This window comes from Dermacentor variabilis, chromosome 5 (assembly GCF_050947875.1).
Source record: "Dermacentor variabilis isolate Ectoservices chromosome 5, ASM5094787v1, whole genome shotgun sequence".
In the NCBI taxonomy this organism is placed as follows: Eukaryota; Metazoa; Arthropoda; class Arachnida; order Ixodida; family Ixodidae; genus Dermacentor; species Dermacentor variabilis.
Window position 1 is genome coordinate 117,123,709 of NC_134572.1, and position 15,424 is coordinate 117,139,132.

The 15,424-nt window shown below is 45.7% G+C and overlaps 1 protein-coding gene and 1 pseudogene across 1 annotated transcript in view; one reads left to right on the forward strand and one right to left on the reverse strand.

Moving 5' to 3' along the window:
* The window catches only part of LOC142581949 (uncharacterized), a 46,670-nt gene that overhangs the window by 21,763 nt on the left and 9,483 nt on the right, over nt 1–15,424 (reverse strand). The window contains exons 2-8 of the mRNA XM_075691382.1: nt 12,988–13,227; nt 11,971–12,219; nt 9,680–9,864; nt 9,306–9,440; nt 6,589–6,712; nt 2,200–2,372; nt 173–280 (exon numbers count right to left, since the gene is read on the reverse strand). Of these exons, the coding sequence (XP_075547497.1) occupies nt 173–280; nt 2,200–2,372; nt 6,589–6,712; nt 9,306–9,440; nt 9,680–9,864; nt 11,971–12,219; nt 12,988–13,227 (1,214 nt within the window). The remainder of the gene's footprint in view (nt 1–172; nt 281–2,199; nt 2,373–6,588; nt 6,713–9,305; nt 9,441–9,679; nt 9,865–11,970; nt 12,220–12,987; nt 13,228–15,424) is intronic.
* Nucleotides 13,894–14,066, forward strand: LOC142583779 (U2 spliceosomal RNA; annotated as a pseudogene).

Genomic DNA, 15,424 nt, shown 5'->3' on the forward strand with positions numbered 1-15,424 from the left:
TTATTCTATTATCGACCCCCTCCCCTTCTTCTTCTGGTATCTCCATGTCGTCTGTCTTTCTGTGTCTGTCAGCGTGCGTGCTCCTTCTAGCTCCTTAAGCACCAAGATCCGATTTCTGGGCCTTCTTCATTACCAAGCCTTTATTGCTTACCCTACCAAGTGTCACACTCACCTTCTGCTCACCTACGCACCATTCCCAGACGGTGGTCATATTCGCTCCTGGTGGCCAGTCAGTGCGTCGGCCTTGCCACACGTTGCAAGGAATTCCTCGCTTGCGTGTCTGAAGCGAGAGATCATCTCAGCGACCTTTTCAGCAAATATACCGCCGCCGATCGGTGATATTAAGAAACTTCAAATGGAAGAAGTGACTGCACGTATTGGAAAATTATAAGTTGTTCTTATGCCTCTACTATAGCTTGTTGCCTGCAGTAATGCATGGTCAAAACAACATTTTGATGCAACCACAATAAAGAAATTCGTGCAAGTACAAACAGGTAAAATGCTTGTACCAGTGAAAGCTCGCAATGAGCACCAGTATTTTTCCTGTATTTATCTCCTCTACATAAGCTTCTCAGCATACGGGAGCGCTTGTATTAATTCTCAAAGGCTACGTTATATATACAATTTGGCACATCAGCAAAAAGAAGGCAGTGCGATTCTTGTGGTTTTAGGTTGAACATAAACGGTCTCTGCTGCCTCGTAACAAGTATAGTGACAAAGTTGCAGCAGGAGGTAAGCCTTAACCTTCTGCTATGTATGCATGCATACAGGGTGTTTCAGCGAACACTTAGACTTTATTTTTTAATTGCCTGTGGCAGGTAACACAATTCTAGCACATGAATTGGTCTACCCGAAGAGGCGGACATTACTTGCAGAAAACTTGAAATGCACAATCGACTACTTAACAAAAATTCACTAATGAAGTTTTCAACTAAGCACTTTAGGGCATATATTGCAACTTACAATTTCTAAGGGGTGAGACTACAAGGCATATCCACTTGAAAAGAATTGTGTGCATGACACCATTTACGAGATATGCGCAGTCAAACTTTCGGTAAAAAAGCACTGTCGTTCCACTTAGTTTCATAACAAAGCGTCGTTTTATGCATTGAAGCACAAAAGCAACTGGAGCGCCAATGCATTTTTCAATGTTTGGGACGCAATGTTTGGGAATTAATATCTCGAAACTGGTGTCACCCTGAGAATTCGTTCCAAATGTCTCGCGAACTTCCCGCGGCTGTAATTTGTAAATTGCAATACGTGCCATTAGGTAATTAGTTTAAAATCTAATGAGTGATTTTTTTAATGAATCGATTATGCATGTCATGGGTTTTCGTGCAAATAATGTCCACCTCGTTGAGAAGGCCAGCTCAAGGACTTGAATTGTGGTATCTGCAAAAGGCAAATAAAAAATATTTTTCGAAAGTGTTCGCTGAGCCACACGGTACAGGTTCGGCTTTCCTTAGAGGCGTCACAATGTATTTTACAATGCTGTAACCAGTTTGATCGCCGTAACAAAATAATTTCTATCGCTAGCCAATGTTTCTCGATTGTTCGACTCTGCGGCCTTTTTCCGTTGCGGAAGTTTTGCAGCATGCTATATTTGAGGAAGAAAGATCGCGATTACTGTAGATTTGTCAAATAACACCCTTCTGAATTGGTTTTTGTCATTAGTGGTCTCATGTATTTGCGCATGGGACTATGTGGCTTGTGGAGTCGGTAGCGCAGTCGATCAAAATTAGCTTTGCATAATAAGCTTCTTCAACCTGCATTGCATTGGTGGGAATCCCCCCGCTGTGTTTACGTACATTGTGAAGTTCTAGCCATGAAATCAAAATTCATATAATTCCGTTATCTTCACAGTAAGATGAATTAGTGCAAGTGAAATATGCAAGGACGCCTTGCATCAAACGCTATACAGTGGGTGTCCGTTTTTCTTCTCTCTAGCTCTATACCCTAGAAATTGATTATTTATCAAGCTCTCTGCAGCCATTCGTTTCAATTAAACGTAGAAGAGAACGTACGAATATTTTAATTAAGGGTAAACAAAACCACAGGTGATTGTTTCTCTTTTTCTTTTAAGCTAATTTAAACAATTGTCCGCGGTGATGTGCTTGAGCCCGACTGCCTTCTCGCGCTTTACCTCCAATTTCCTATTTTCTTCCTCTGCGCGTGACGTGATGCGCCATTTCTACTTACCTTTTTCTTCAGAACGTACTTTGTCCGATCTGTGCCGAAGAAAAGCGCAGGCGAAATACTCGGCACATCCTGGAAGTCTATTATGGACTCCTTCATGAAGGGCAGTCTTCTCAGCGTTCTGTTTTGGCACCGTGTCATTCCCCTATGCAGGTGCTGAATGTCGAACACGAGTCCTAAGTTTCAAAGGAAGAGAAAAAAAATATTTCAAGCTTTTCAACTGCGAAACTGCGCGTTTCTATATTTCCTACAATTGTCCGTGAATGCGCGGTACACATTTTCTTATTCTACATAACGCATAGCGTTTCGTATATGAGCCCGCCATGTGACCATGTAGACATCGCAGCGTTCATAAATAAAATACTTTCCTACACGCAACGGCCTGAATATAGGTAAATTTGGGTTTAAGCAAAGCGCGTGATGGTTTCCGTGATATGGAAAGGGAGAAAGCAAGCGTGACATTGAGGCGTGGAGCGAAGAAGAGAGAAATGCGTGCTCAAAACACACGCGTGCTTGGCAGGTGTTGCGTAAACAGTGTCATCGCTAACTATGGACGAGGGAGGGTAACCAAGTGCATGAGAAAGAGAGAGAGAGAGAGAGAGCAAATGATAACTGAAAGGTAGGGAGGTTAACCAGGACTGAGCCCGGTTGGTTACCCTACACTGGGGAAAGGGAAACGGGGACGGAAAGATTAAAGAAAGAGGAGAAAGTCCACCGGGGATATCGTTCAATCACTCAGTCCGGATCACAGACGCTGACTCAATCCTGTATCTTTCAAATATCGCAGCAGCGCTTTTGTGGCCTTTTGTAGCTGCGATATGCGAGGCCATGGTCCCAAGATCTTGTGCAAGGTGAACGGTTTTCTAGCTAACTGGTTGAGAGCAAAGAAAGGCAAGGAGGTTAACCAGACGTAGACACAGTTGGCTGCCCCGCACGCTGGGTGTGAGTAGGGGGATAAAAAAAGTCGCAGTTTCGCCCGAAAGGCGAGTGAGTGAGTGAGTGAGTGAGTGAGTGAGTGAGTGAGTGAGTGAGTGAGTGAGTGAGTGAGTGAGTGAGTGAGTGAGTGAGTGAGTGAGTGAGTGAGTGAGTGAGTGAGTGAGTGAGTGAGTGAGTGAGTGAGTGAGTGAGTGAGTGAGTGAGTGAGTGAGTGAGTGAGTGAGGAAACTTTATTGCCGAAAGGCGAAGCATCGATTGTGATAGCAAATTAGTAGACAGCTGGCTATACGAAATAGGGACAGTAGTTTTATCGGCCGTGTAAACTTCTAAACGCATGCATACTAAGTTAACAAGCATCGTGGCACGCGCGCACAAGTAAAAATGAACAGATCTCACTCAATGACCGCGGAAACTAGCTGTCAAAACGCAGGAGTGAGGAAGCGCGGACGTACCACCATCGAGCAAATTAACCTTCGTGCTGCGTCTTGCATCGACGGGAACAAGGCCGCGAAAACACCGCGCGCGACGGATTCTGTTCCCGTCGTAGATGGCTTTCAAGATACAGCGGCCCGGGCATTGGCGCGCGCCCGCCTGAGCCGCCCGGGGTAGAACCCCCCCTAACCTCTACCCGGAGCCTGACGCGCGACGGAAGACGGCGCGCTTCCTCTCCGCTTTTCTCGCTTTCGTGCACGATCGCTTGCGTGCTTTTTCTGGATTCACCCTTGATCGTCGGCTCACCCTCGCACGCTTTCACTCGCACATACAGCATACGGCGCGCGGCGATGATTTTAACGCCCTTGGACTTTATACGCAACCTCACGGCGACGGCAGAAATCCGCCTGGAGTGTAGCGACGGAGAAATCCGCCTTTTATTGCTAAGAGAATGGGAGCAGAAGAGGGAGAAAGAGATAGAGAGGGACGATCACAAACAACCCGCATACACTATAGACCAGTATGGGGGCGGCGTTCTTAAAGTCTATCGTGAAGCTCCGTAGACCGCAGGAATCTTATTAGCACGAATAAGTCCTTCCGCGCGGTTGTTCTTTGGAAGAACTAGCCTAGTGCTTTCAGTTCTGATGGTGGACGATTGTCCAGTTGGTTCATCACTCTGCTCATCACTTGTTTTTCGGCACTTTAGCGCGTGTAGACGCAGATGTGTGTGAGTGTCTCTTCACAGCTGCATGCGTCGCACGTGGAGCTGTTGGCCATTCCAGTAAGGAAGGCATAAGGAGGAGGAGGAAGAGGAGGAGGAGGAGGAAATGAAGGAACGAAAGGTAGGGAGGTCAACCAGACGCACGTCCGGTTTGCTGCATATACAGGGGAAGGGGTTTAAGGGAAGAAAAGAAAGGAGAGGGAGGGAAGAAGGTACTATTGGTATGAGTACATGCGGATGTCCATAACTTCACGCCTATAATCGCTCACTGAAGCCAGTCGCTTTCACGAAACGTAGCAATGCCCGCGTTGTTTTGTAAGCCTGCGACGCATGGAGCCATGTTCCAAGAATCTTTGTCTCTGAAAATGGTCTGTTATCTAATCGGTTTAACACCCTCTGAAGAACGTCGCGTTCGTTGTCATAGAGATCACAAAAACACAACACGTGCTCTCGCGTCTCCTAACAATTGCACGAGTCACAGATCGGCGCGTCGGACATTCCAATAAGGAATGAGTAGGCTTTCGTAAAAGCCAGAGTTGGCAAATGCTACGCCTAGCCACAGATGGTACAGCAGGGTCTGTTCACGTCGTTTTAGCCTAGGTGGTAGATGCATCTATATATCCGGAGACAACGAAGGCAAATGAAACATGGAGTAAACTCTCGAGTCCCACAGGGGAAAAGTACATTCACGGGGCATCAGTCGCAGGCCATCTACTCGCCAAAGTGGAAACGAGATACATTGACCACTTTCATTTGCAGATCGAGTGGCTTCGTCGGCGTACTCATTCCAGCTGATGTTGCAATGTCCTGAAAGCCATTGCAAGATTATGTTGTGTCCCTTGTCATGGCTGCAATTATATATCTGTCGAATTTATGAGGCCATTCGTTCACTGGGTCCGTAGCGCATTGGGCTTTGTATGCACTGAAGGGCTGCTTTGCTATCATTAATTAATGATATCAAGAGAAGCATAGAGTGCCGTAAGCTTTGCACTCGTCGATTCAGATTCAAGAACTGCCAAAAGTATTATAAGACATCAGTAAGACACAATTCACGCCTGCTACATTATTGTTGCCCCATTGTGGTGTCTGCACCAGCCGCAAGTACAATTGACAGTTCCGGGCATCAAAGAGAAAGCTGGAGCGCCGTTGAAAGCTTTGGAGCAAGCAACTTCAGAACACATTTACAAAGTGCACATATTCCGGCAACATGTCTAGAAAGATGGTTCATTAAAACTGAATAGCTCTGATGCTGCAGTCATCATCCCTGCAAAAACTGACGAAATAAAGTTGAGAACTTAACAGAGTGCATGAGAGAGAGAGAGAGAAAGAGCAATGACAGGAGAGGCAGAGAGGTCAACCAGACGCGCATCCAGTTTGCTACCCTACACTGGAGGTGGGGGAAAAAGAAATAGAAAGATGAAAATATGGAGAGAGTGAGCACTGAGTGCGCGTGGGAGGATGCATAGGGAGACTATAAACGGTCTCTTAAGCCGGTGCACTTCAAGTAGTGTACTAGTGCACGAATCACCTATCGAGTATCTTTGACTCGGAGAACGGTCTTGAGTCCAGTCGGTTTACAGCTGCCCTCAGAGAAATGCGCTGTACGTCGTTGCGAGGGCAGGCAGAAAATAGGTGCTCAATTGTTGTCTCGCACCTACAGGAGTCGCACATCGGGCTTTCGGGCATTCCAATACGATAGGAGTAGGCGTTCATGGACGCCACTCCCAGCCAGAAGCGGCACAGCAAGGTTGTTTCGCCGCGGAAAACGCTAGGTGGCAGTTGTAACCGTAGCATGGGGTCTAGTTTATGCAATCGGCAATTGAAGGCTCTTGAAGACCAAAAATCTTGCGACATTTTGCGTGCAAGCAGGCATAGTTCCCTAGCAGCATCCGACCTCGACAAAGGTATTGGACTCGTCTGGGTGTCTTCGTGGGCAGACCGGGCAGCCCTGTCAAGCGAAGTTATCTTTCATTACCTTTCAGTGGATTCCTGCTCACTGTGGCATCGTTGGCATCAGAGTGTATGGGTTCTTATAGTGGAAAGGAGGTAGAAAAGCACGAGAGAGAGAGTTAAGAGAGGACAGGCAGGCAGGTCAATCAAGGTCTCACCTGGTTGAATACCCTACACTTCGGAAAGAGGAAGGAGAAAGATGATAAATGAGAAAAAGTCGCTATATGTATTACGAGGCCAAGGTAGAACAATTGGTTGACAGAGACTCAGCAGAAGCGTATGTTCATGGTTTCATGTTTGATTCACACGTCTCCGTGCATGCTCACAACACGCGCATGCTCTGGAGCGCTTACCGTGAATTCCAGAAATAATGCGGCTCACAGATTTCACGCCATCTGGTAGGGCAATATTGTTAATGTTCGACGTCTCCGAAGTGAAATCGATCCGGTAGAGTCTCTCTGTAGTGTCCATGCGAACCTAAGGGACCAAGAAAGCCTCAATTTGTATCAGTTGTGTTCTCGTGACACACATGACAATGTTTACCACGTCCAGGTTCATTATTGTGCTTACGTAGTTCCACATGTTTCTAAAGTTCTAACACCCACCACTCAGTATTTCTGTTTCAAAACTAGAAATATAAACGAACTTTTTATATGTATCCGTAAACGTAGGTATAATATTTAATGCCACAAGCAAATGGTATGAGACAGCCACAAAAATCGCAATGGAGACAACACTGAACCAGGAGTTAGAATCACGCAAGATCAGTTGAGAGTAGCGTTGTTAAGCACAACTCCATTCTTCACATACGCGTAGCATTCACCATCACAGTGCTGCGGAAAAGATAAGCAGGAGGCCTGCTATGGCTTGGCCAAAGACTAGATCACTCAAATGTTTCCTTCAACTGCCATGGTCAGAATGGTAAAACAAATATATGGACAGCTCCAAGCTTTAAGGCTTCACAAAGCTACAAAGGACTTGTAAAATATACTGGCCAGCTTATTCTTAGGCAAACGTTTGAGTACAGCGCAAGAGTAGGCCTCGAAAAAGCATATTCTGACTCGCCACTACAAATGTGGTCAGCTAGCATTATTACGAGCTTAAACCCCGCCACTAGTTTACAGTACCGAGGAAAGGTGTGTCACAATCCATGAATCTTAAATTTCGCATTATATTCAATTACCGCCAGTAGTATACCTGCTCGCAGAAAGGTATGATGAAGGCACTGCCATGCAACAGAAACAGCGTTGGTTCACTCGCGTTGTAATATGATTACTAACCTTTTATTTGATTTTATTTTATTGTACCCTCAAGACCGAAGTATTACAGAGGGGAATGGGTAAAAAACATACGCAAGTAAATAAACAAAGCAGCAATAAACCGTAAATTTGATTAGTTAGTTGTATCCGGGAGTAATGATGTCAGATAAGGCCGAACGAAACTTTGAGTTGTCCTTGATTGCGACAACTGCGCCGGGAAAGTGGTTCCATTCCTGAGAGGTCCTAGGAATAAATGATTCATTACCCCTTATGGCTATGGTGTAACCTTATGGCTATGGTCGATGCGAGAGGAAATGTAGGTAGGAGATATTATTAGATTATCGCGTAAATACGAATTGTGGAAATATAGTGTATGAAATAAAGCAAGGCGAAAGCACTTACGCCGGGCTGAGAGAGGAGCAAGCACCAAAGAGTTTTTCATGGCAGTTACGCTTGATTTACGGCTGTAATTGCTATGAATGAAACGTGCGGCATTGTTTTGGATTAGTTCAAGTGATTGAGTAAAGGTTTCGAGGTGCGGGTCCCAGATGGATGAGGCGTACTCCATTTTACTCCTAATAAGCGTTTTGCATAGGAATAATTTTAATGATGTAGGAGCAGAAGAAAAATTTCGGCGAAGATAACCTAGCATGCGATTAGTATTGTTAATTACGTTGTCGACGTGCAACGACCAGGAAAGTGACTGGTTTATGTAGACGCCTAGGTATTTATAGGAGGTTACGACCTCCAGGGGAGTATCATTAAGGTAATAGTTCGGTGGAGGAATATTCCTGCGAGTTACACGCGTACATTTACATTTAGTTACGTTAAGTTGCATTAACCATACATCACACCAGTTAGAGATAGCGTTTATATCGTCTTGTAAGAATTTGTGATCAGATTTGTCCGAGATTTCACGGAGGATAACATAGTCATCTGCGAAAAGGTAAATATTAGAACAAACGTCATTGGGTAAATCGTTAATGTAAATTAAGAAAAGAAGAGGGCCTATAACTGATCCTTGGGGCACACCAGAGTCTACAGGATTAGATGGGGACATATGATTTTTTTAACACAACATACTGTGACCGATTAAAGAGAAAATGTTGAAGGTGATGATCAAGATTAAGTTCACGAAGTTTAAATAGAAGTAATTTATCACACTTTGTCGAAGGCCTTGGCGAAATCAAAGAAAACACAGTCTGCGAAAGAACCTTTGTCGAGAATAAGATGAAGACTGTGAGTAAAAGAAAGAAGTTGGGTTTCACATGACAAGTTTTTTTTCGGAAACCATGTTGTGTTTTTGTAAAAAATGAATTATTGTGTAAGTGTTTTGCTAAATGTGAGTACAGAATATGTTCAAGAACCTTGCAAGGAATGCTTGTGAGGGAAATGGGGCGGTAGTTGAGGGGCGAATGTTTGCTACCGGACTTATGAAGTGGGACTACCTTCCCGACCTTCCAATCTGCAGGTAGCCGATGGGTATCTAAGGGTTGCTGAAAAATTTTCGAAAGCAGAGCAGATGAATAAACAACAGTATTTTTCAGGAATTTCGCGTTAACCAAATCAGCACCAGGACTTGATGACAACTTTAGACCTTTAATTACTTTTTCGACCCCAAGAGCTTCAATGATAATAAAGTCCATAGGTGGGTAATTGCAAGACTCGAGAGTTGGCATTTTGGAACGTTTGGAACTTTGGAACGAGAGTTGGAACGTTTCTAACTTGAAATGCGTTTCTGCGAACAAGGTGATGCGCACAAGTCAAGTCCTCCATCAACGCGACAGCGCATCCAACGTATTGGCACTTACGCGTGAGTCAGCAACAGCCCTGCCATTCTTCGCGTCAAGGGTGACTTCCGCTGAGTAGCTCAGATAAGTGAGTGGGGATTCGTCCAGTTTCCATTCCTCAGAGACAAATCCTTCGCAATACATTCCGTCCGGGTACTGCAGGAGAATGTCAAGCACATGCGTATTTAGATCTCTTATACTCAAACGGTGATTTATTGCATGATTTAATGAAATAAATTTAAAGCTTTTTCTTTGTCTTAATGGACAGGCGTATTATGTTAGCTTCGTTTAGCAAGGGCTCTAGAAGATTCTGATCAGGCGGAGGTAGCACCCCCAAGCGGTGGTCTCTAGCAGTTTTGTCTAAGCGCACACACCCTGTCTCTATGTCTCCTCACCTCCAGATCTTCGTCGATTACCGCGTCGTGAGTGAAGTGCATTATCTCCATGACGTCGTACTGCTCGGTGACTTGGCTGCTGTTCTCGTTTGGCCGAGTGACTGTTTCCCGGCGACACATTCGGAGAGCCAGAGGAACATTTTGTTGAGCGGACATCGAGTGCCAGGAATTTTTCTCTGTAAAATCTGAACCGGGAGAGGAGGAACTGAGACTTGGTTTATGTACTCTTCTGTAAGCGCTCGTACGCACAGCGTTTACCATAGATTCTCAGGACGCCGCACATGTGGCAGGAGCTAACGCATGCACGCCCTTCAGTGATCTTCGCTTTCGATTTCTGGCACGCCACACAATAACAAAATACCTGCGTTTCATGAAGCAGGGAGCTTATACAATTTAGGTTATCTTTCGGTATCGGGTGTCTTTTGTACGTTTCGGCTCATTAGCCCATATTTTGTGTGTTTTTTTTTTCTTTTTCATTGTGCACAAAATTCAATACTTTAATAATAATAATATTTGGGGTTTTACGTGCCAAAACCACTTTCTGATTATGAGGCACGCCGTAGTGGAGGACTCCGGAAATTTTGACCACCTGGGGTTCTTTAACGTGCACCTAAATCTAAGCACACGGGTGTTTTCGCATTTCGCCCCCATCGAAATGCGGCCGCCGTGGCCGGGATTCGATCCCGCGACCTCGTGCTCAGCAGCCCAACACCATAGCCACTGAGCAACCACGGCGGGTAAAATTCAATACTTTGTATGCCTCTTCGGGGCACATCGTTCAACAATTAGGTTGACCCCTTCTTCTTGCCGATTGGCCTATTTGGCCAACAGAGCAAGAAACAAGGAAATTTAATCTCTGACCAAGCGGCAATGTCCTCTGGTGGTGGGTAACGACACCGCCGATACTACGGCTTCCGACGCATCGCGACGTAATACAGGTAGAAGGTCGCGCCACTTATCTCGAGGACATGCGTGTCGATATCAAAGCTCAGCGCAATGATGCGCGGAGCGTGGTGGGTATTGTTTCGCGTGAGTCACTGCTCCGCGTGGGCACGGAAGCAGAACGAAGGAGATGACTGCGAAGGGCGCGCTGATTTTTCAGGCTTTACAGCTACACAAAGACCCTTACAGGCTTTTCTCTTGAGAGAAGACAATGTCTTTCCTAATGATGGCATTAGTTTGAGATTCTTGCGATATCCCGTGGTCGAAAGATGAAATGTAGGCCCCACACCAACTTTCGATCGCTGGCTTTTACAGTTTGCATGAAAACTGCCTCTGCATGAGGGGAGTGTACAATGAAACTTCGATGATGTAAGCTAGCTTACACCAAGATATACAAAAAAAGTGCGTTATAAGCAGAGCCTCACCAAAGTCGCAGGTAATGCACCCCCGCCCCCACCCCATCGATGGGGCGAACGTTCCGGCAACCTGAACGATAAGAGGTATGTTTGATCGAGAAGGTCGAAAGGCATGCTGTATCTATTGTGGTAACGAGTAGACTTGCAGACGATGAAGTACACAGAATGATAGAGGGGGCAAGAGAGCCCTAAATGTAATAACTGTTCTGAACGAGGGTGTTTACGTGAGCTATAGCTGGTACGTGTGCCAACTATGCCGCGAGAACACTCTCAGTAACTCAAAAGCTTTTCGTGGGCCAATATTTATTCAGCAGAGAGATTATCAACGCTACATCAGTACCGAAACATTATCAGGTTACCTGGCGTGGATTTACCGTGATCTTGAAAATTCACATGCAAACGTTTCCTATCGATCGCAGAGGAAGTTTGCTGGGAAAAACTCTGCCGTGCGTCGTAGCGCATCTGCACCTAACGACAAGGACTTTTGTCTCAACTCAGTGGTCCATAAGCTCCTGCTTCTATTCTGTATGTAAACCGGAAAAACAAATAATTTTATTACTTAATTCATACATTTGTTGATTTATTGTTATTGCTGGATGCCTTTATGACCTGCAAAAGCTTTTATTACACTCTATTTTCCCGCTTTGAACAGTTTTGCTTTTCTTTTACGTCGGGATTTTTACCCCGCTAAAGCACAAGAATTCAGCAATGGTCGACGCATGCGCCTATTGTAGGCGCAGTTGTGCGAGTGATTCGTTAGGCCAAATTGGAAAGGTCAGCAACTATTGCGCCACCGGCTTCTCCGCAAACGACACATTGTTCAATGATCAAAGCATGACATGAAATGAGACGTTGCGGTCACAATTGGTACGTATGTATCCGCTGGTGTATTTTGACCGCACGCAGCCGTGGTGCTACGAAGTGCATGCTTACCCGTCCATACGGCCGAGTATACGTCACGAGTCTCTATCACGGTCCCGTCGTCGGCCTTCCTTGTGACGGGAATCTGCGAGTACGTCCACGTGATGCACGGCTGACCCCTACACGTTCCAGTGGTGGGCCTCTGGTTGGATGGAGGCATGCTCAGCATCTGGCGTATGGGGAACACCAGGGAACCGTTGCGACCCTTGAGTAAGTTAAAGTTAAACGCGTTCACCACATCCGCGTTCACCCTTGAGCACTCTGCGACCAAAAAAAAAAACAAGAAAGGAACGCATGCGCAGGTCAGAGTATTGGAAATGTCAGTGCTAAACGTCACTGTATTGCTAACATCGAACCATGAAATCCCTCAGTCTGTGGCAGAGTCGGTTAAGTAATTTCATAGGGACAAAAGACGAAGAGGGAAAGCCAGGGAGGTTAACCAAGAGCTTACTCGGTTGGCTGATCTTAGCTTGGGGACAAACGTTGGGATTGTCCTAAGTGCATAAAACCTGCATTCGTGGTCGTAGTGTTCGTGCTAAAAAATTTTCATTTAGGATCTCAGTTATCTTCGCGGCTTTGGTAGGACTGTTAGCAAAGATTAAAGTGATAAAACGGAATAAAGATGGTTTCCTTAAGCGGTCTCTGTCAACGTGATAAGTCATTCGATGTGTGGCCAAGGCTCAGTTCAAGTTGTGCTGTGGGGACTCTTACTCCAACCTCAAAATTCCCGACAGGACTCTTCCCGACAACTATAATAAATTTGTTTGCGCCTAAATTTGTTTATGCCACAATACTGACAACTGTAGCGTTTCGCTTCAGGATTCGAGTAGCGGGCGCTGTGATTTGCGCACGAAGCTCACAAATATCCCTTATTATTTTTTTCCATAGCGACAGCGCACCGACTGCAAAAAACAAAATATAAGAGCATTCTTCTGAGCCAAACGATTTTGTTATTTCCTATTAAGGTCAAGCGCGTGTTTTCTTTAGTGTCCCTTTATGAAGTGAAAAGAACCACCTCCACGCACTTACGTTTACCGCTGATCTGTACGGTCTCGTTGAGAGCGCTGACTTCAAGGAAGCGCACGGACTGCAGGGACCCGAGGTCAATGACAAGAGCCGCTCGGCTCTGCCCCGTCTTGGCATCCTCTCGGTAGCTCTCTCTGAATTCCGACGCTACTGGAGACTCACTGGAGCGGGCCCCGGGTGAGCATTCACTGAGGGTGTAGGATTGTCCGATAGCTTGGAACGAGGCAGGAATCTTGCGCGTTCCTACGCAAACAAATGCAGACCGTGGTGTTGGGTTCATCCGTCGATAAAGCGTGGCATCCCAACGACAATTCTGATCTTGTTACCTCTTACTAGACTTTAAGGAAGACAATTGGTGTATACTTGCCTACAAGCGTGATAATAAGCGTATTCACCTTTATTTTCGTGCCATATTTTTTTTGTTCGGTTTGTGTATATAGCTCAAGTGCGCGTCCTCCCGCTAATCTGTCTTGTCTAGAACTTGTCCAAATAGGCTTATTTTTTTCTTCCAGGTAACTAAAAAACTATGCCTCTAAATTCTACAACGTAAGTTGCCGCGGCCGCTTTCGTCGGTGTTGGTATACACCAGTGACAAGACGGTCACTGAGGCACAAAACAAAAATAAAAAATCATGAGCCACTCCACTCTGTGAAAGTGGATGACCAGCGAAGCTGCTTAGCACACGACACAGGGGTGACACATAATTTTGAACAAAGGTACGGACTCATTTACCGTGATTTTTATATACATTCGCGTGGACGACAGGAACGCCACCCCGCGGATCCGGAGGAAACTAGACAGGCGTGACGTTTCGATGGGATCGCCACCACAGGAGAGCAGAACGAAAGTAAAGTAGACACGCAAGTGCTTGGAACGCCGACAACAAGAGAGGGCGGTGTGAACGTAGACATGGCTGACGCGTATCGAAGTGTAGTATCTCTTCTTATCAGCCTAATATCTAATGCACGTTCTATTCGGACCCAAAACTTAATTTTGCAAGTTGCAGGAGTGCTGGAAGCCTATATCACCTCCGCCGCGGGTCAGCCCGGTATTGCACTATCTCCGGGATCGACCCACGGTGCTTGCACACGCAGAACGAAAATGTGCGGAACCCTAGTCATAAACAGCTTCGATGTGGAACTCCATGCATTGGCGTGGGGCGCGAGGCGCCCACGTGAGAGAAAACGCGGAAAGTGCAAAGCGTGTTGTGTTACCAAAGCACACGCTGCTGAGGCGGTCATCGAAATAAAAAGATTACCACGTCCCTACGTGCTTCGCTTGAAATGACTACTAAGCGAGTAGTGCATTGTGGCATTTTACGTCAGTACACGACACATACGTCACTGACAGCGACATGGCAATATCATAGGGCTGTAGCGTCGGTCATGCGCACTGCAGATGGCCGCGTTCTAAGATTCATCATGAGGAGTGTATACATGTCACGGAACACAAAACTGTGATTTTCGAACAAAACAAAACTTATCGTTCGTAATTTTGCCTAGGCGTTGTAAACTTCCACGCAGCTTTATATGACAAATAAATCTGTCCCACAAAAATGCAGAATTTTCTACAGGTGATGCGCATAGACCCTGCTGTCGTACGCCGTAGGTGCAGTTGAGCTCCGGCGAAGAAACGTCGCGACCTGTGCGTTAGCAGTCGCAAGGAGAGGACGCAGGAGATTTAGCCAACCCCGAAAGCGGCACAGTGTAACATATCATCTCGAAGTGCCGCTAGGAATAGATGGCGGAATATGGCGTGCCCTCGTCTTGAAGAGCGACACGTAGCTATGCGATGTGAACGGGCGCGAAGGAGAATGGTAATGCGGACAGCTTTAGCGCGTTCCATTTCCTGCATGTCTGGCCTATAGTCTAACCTGGCGCTCGATCACGAGCTCTCCCGGTTCTAAGCGAATTGTTGCCACGTGACGTGACACACGCGTTTACAGCCTGAAAGCGCTAGTTGGCCCGACAGATGCGTATATGCGTATCTGGTTTAATGGGCAGATCATCGGGCTGTTATACTGGAGGAACCTATAGTCCAATGCCCGCAATCACACGCGTAATTCTTTTTATTGAAGAGGCCCGAAATAGGGCTTGACAGGAGACTATCTATTTACTCACCTACCGCAATGTGCCTGGTTTGACACAAGGAATGCTTCGCGGTAAAAAAAAAATAAAAAAAAATAAAACGTAGTGTTGCGTCTTAAGAGGAAGCTTTAGCTCGAGTGCTTCTATCTAAATACATGTAAAAGGAGAATTCGTTTTTCTCAGCAACCACTGCACCAAATTTGACTAGGTTTGTTGCACTTAAAAGACAAACCTAAAATCTAGTGACTGTTGGTTTCGAATTTTTCAGTTAGGTCGTCAATTTTTTATTAAAAATTGGCAAAAATCGAACATTTTCAAAAAACGAAACTATCAAGTTTAAAACTCTGTAACTC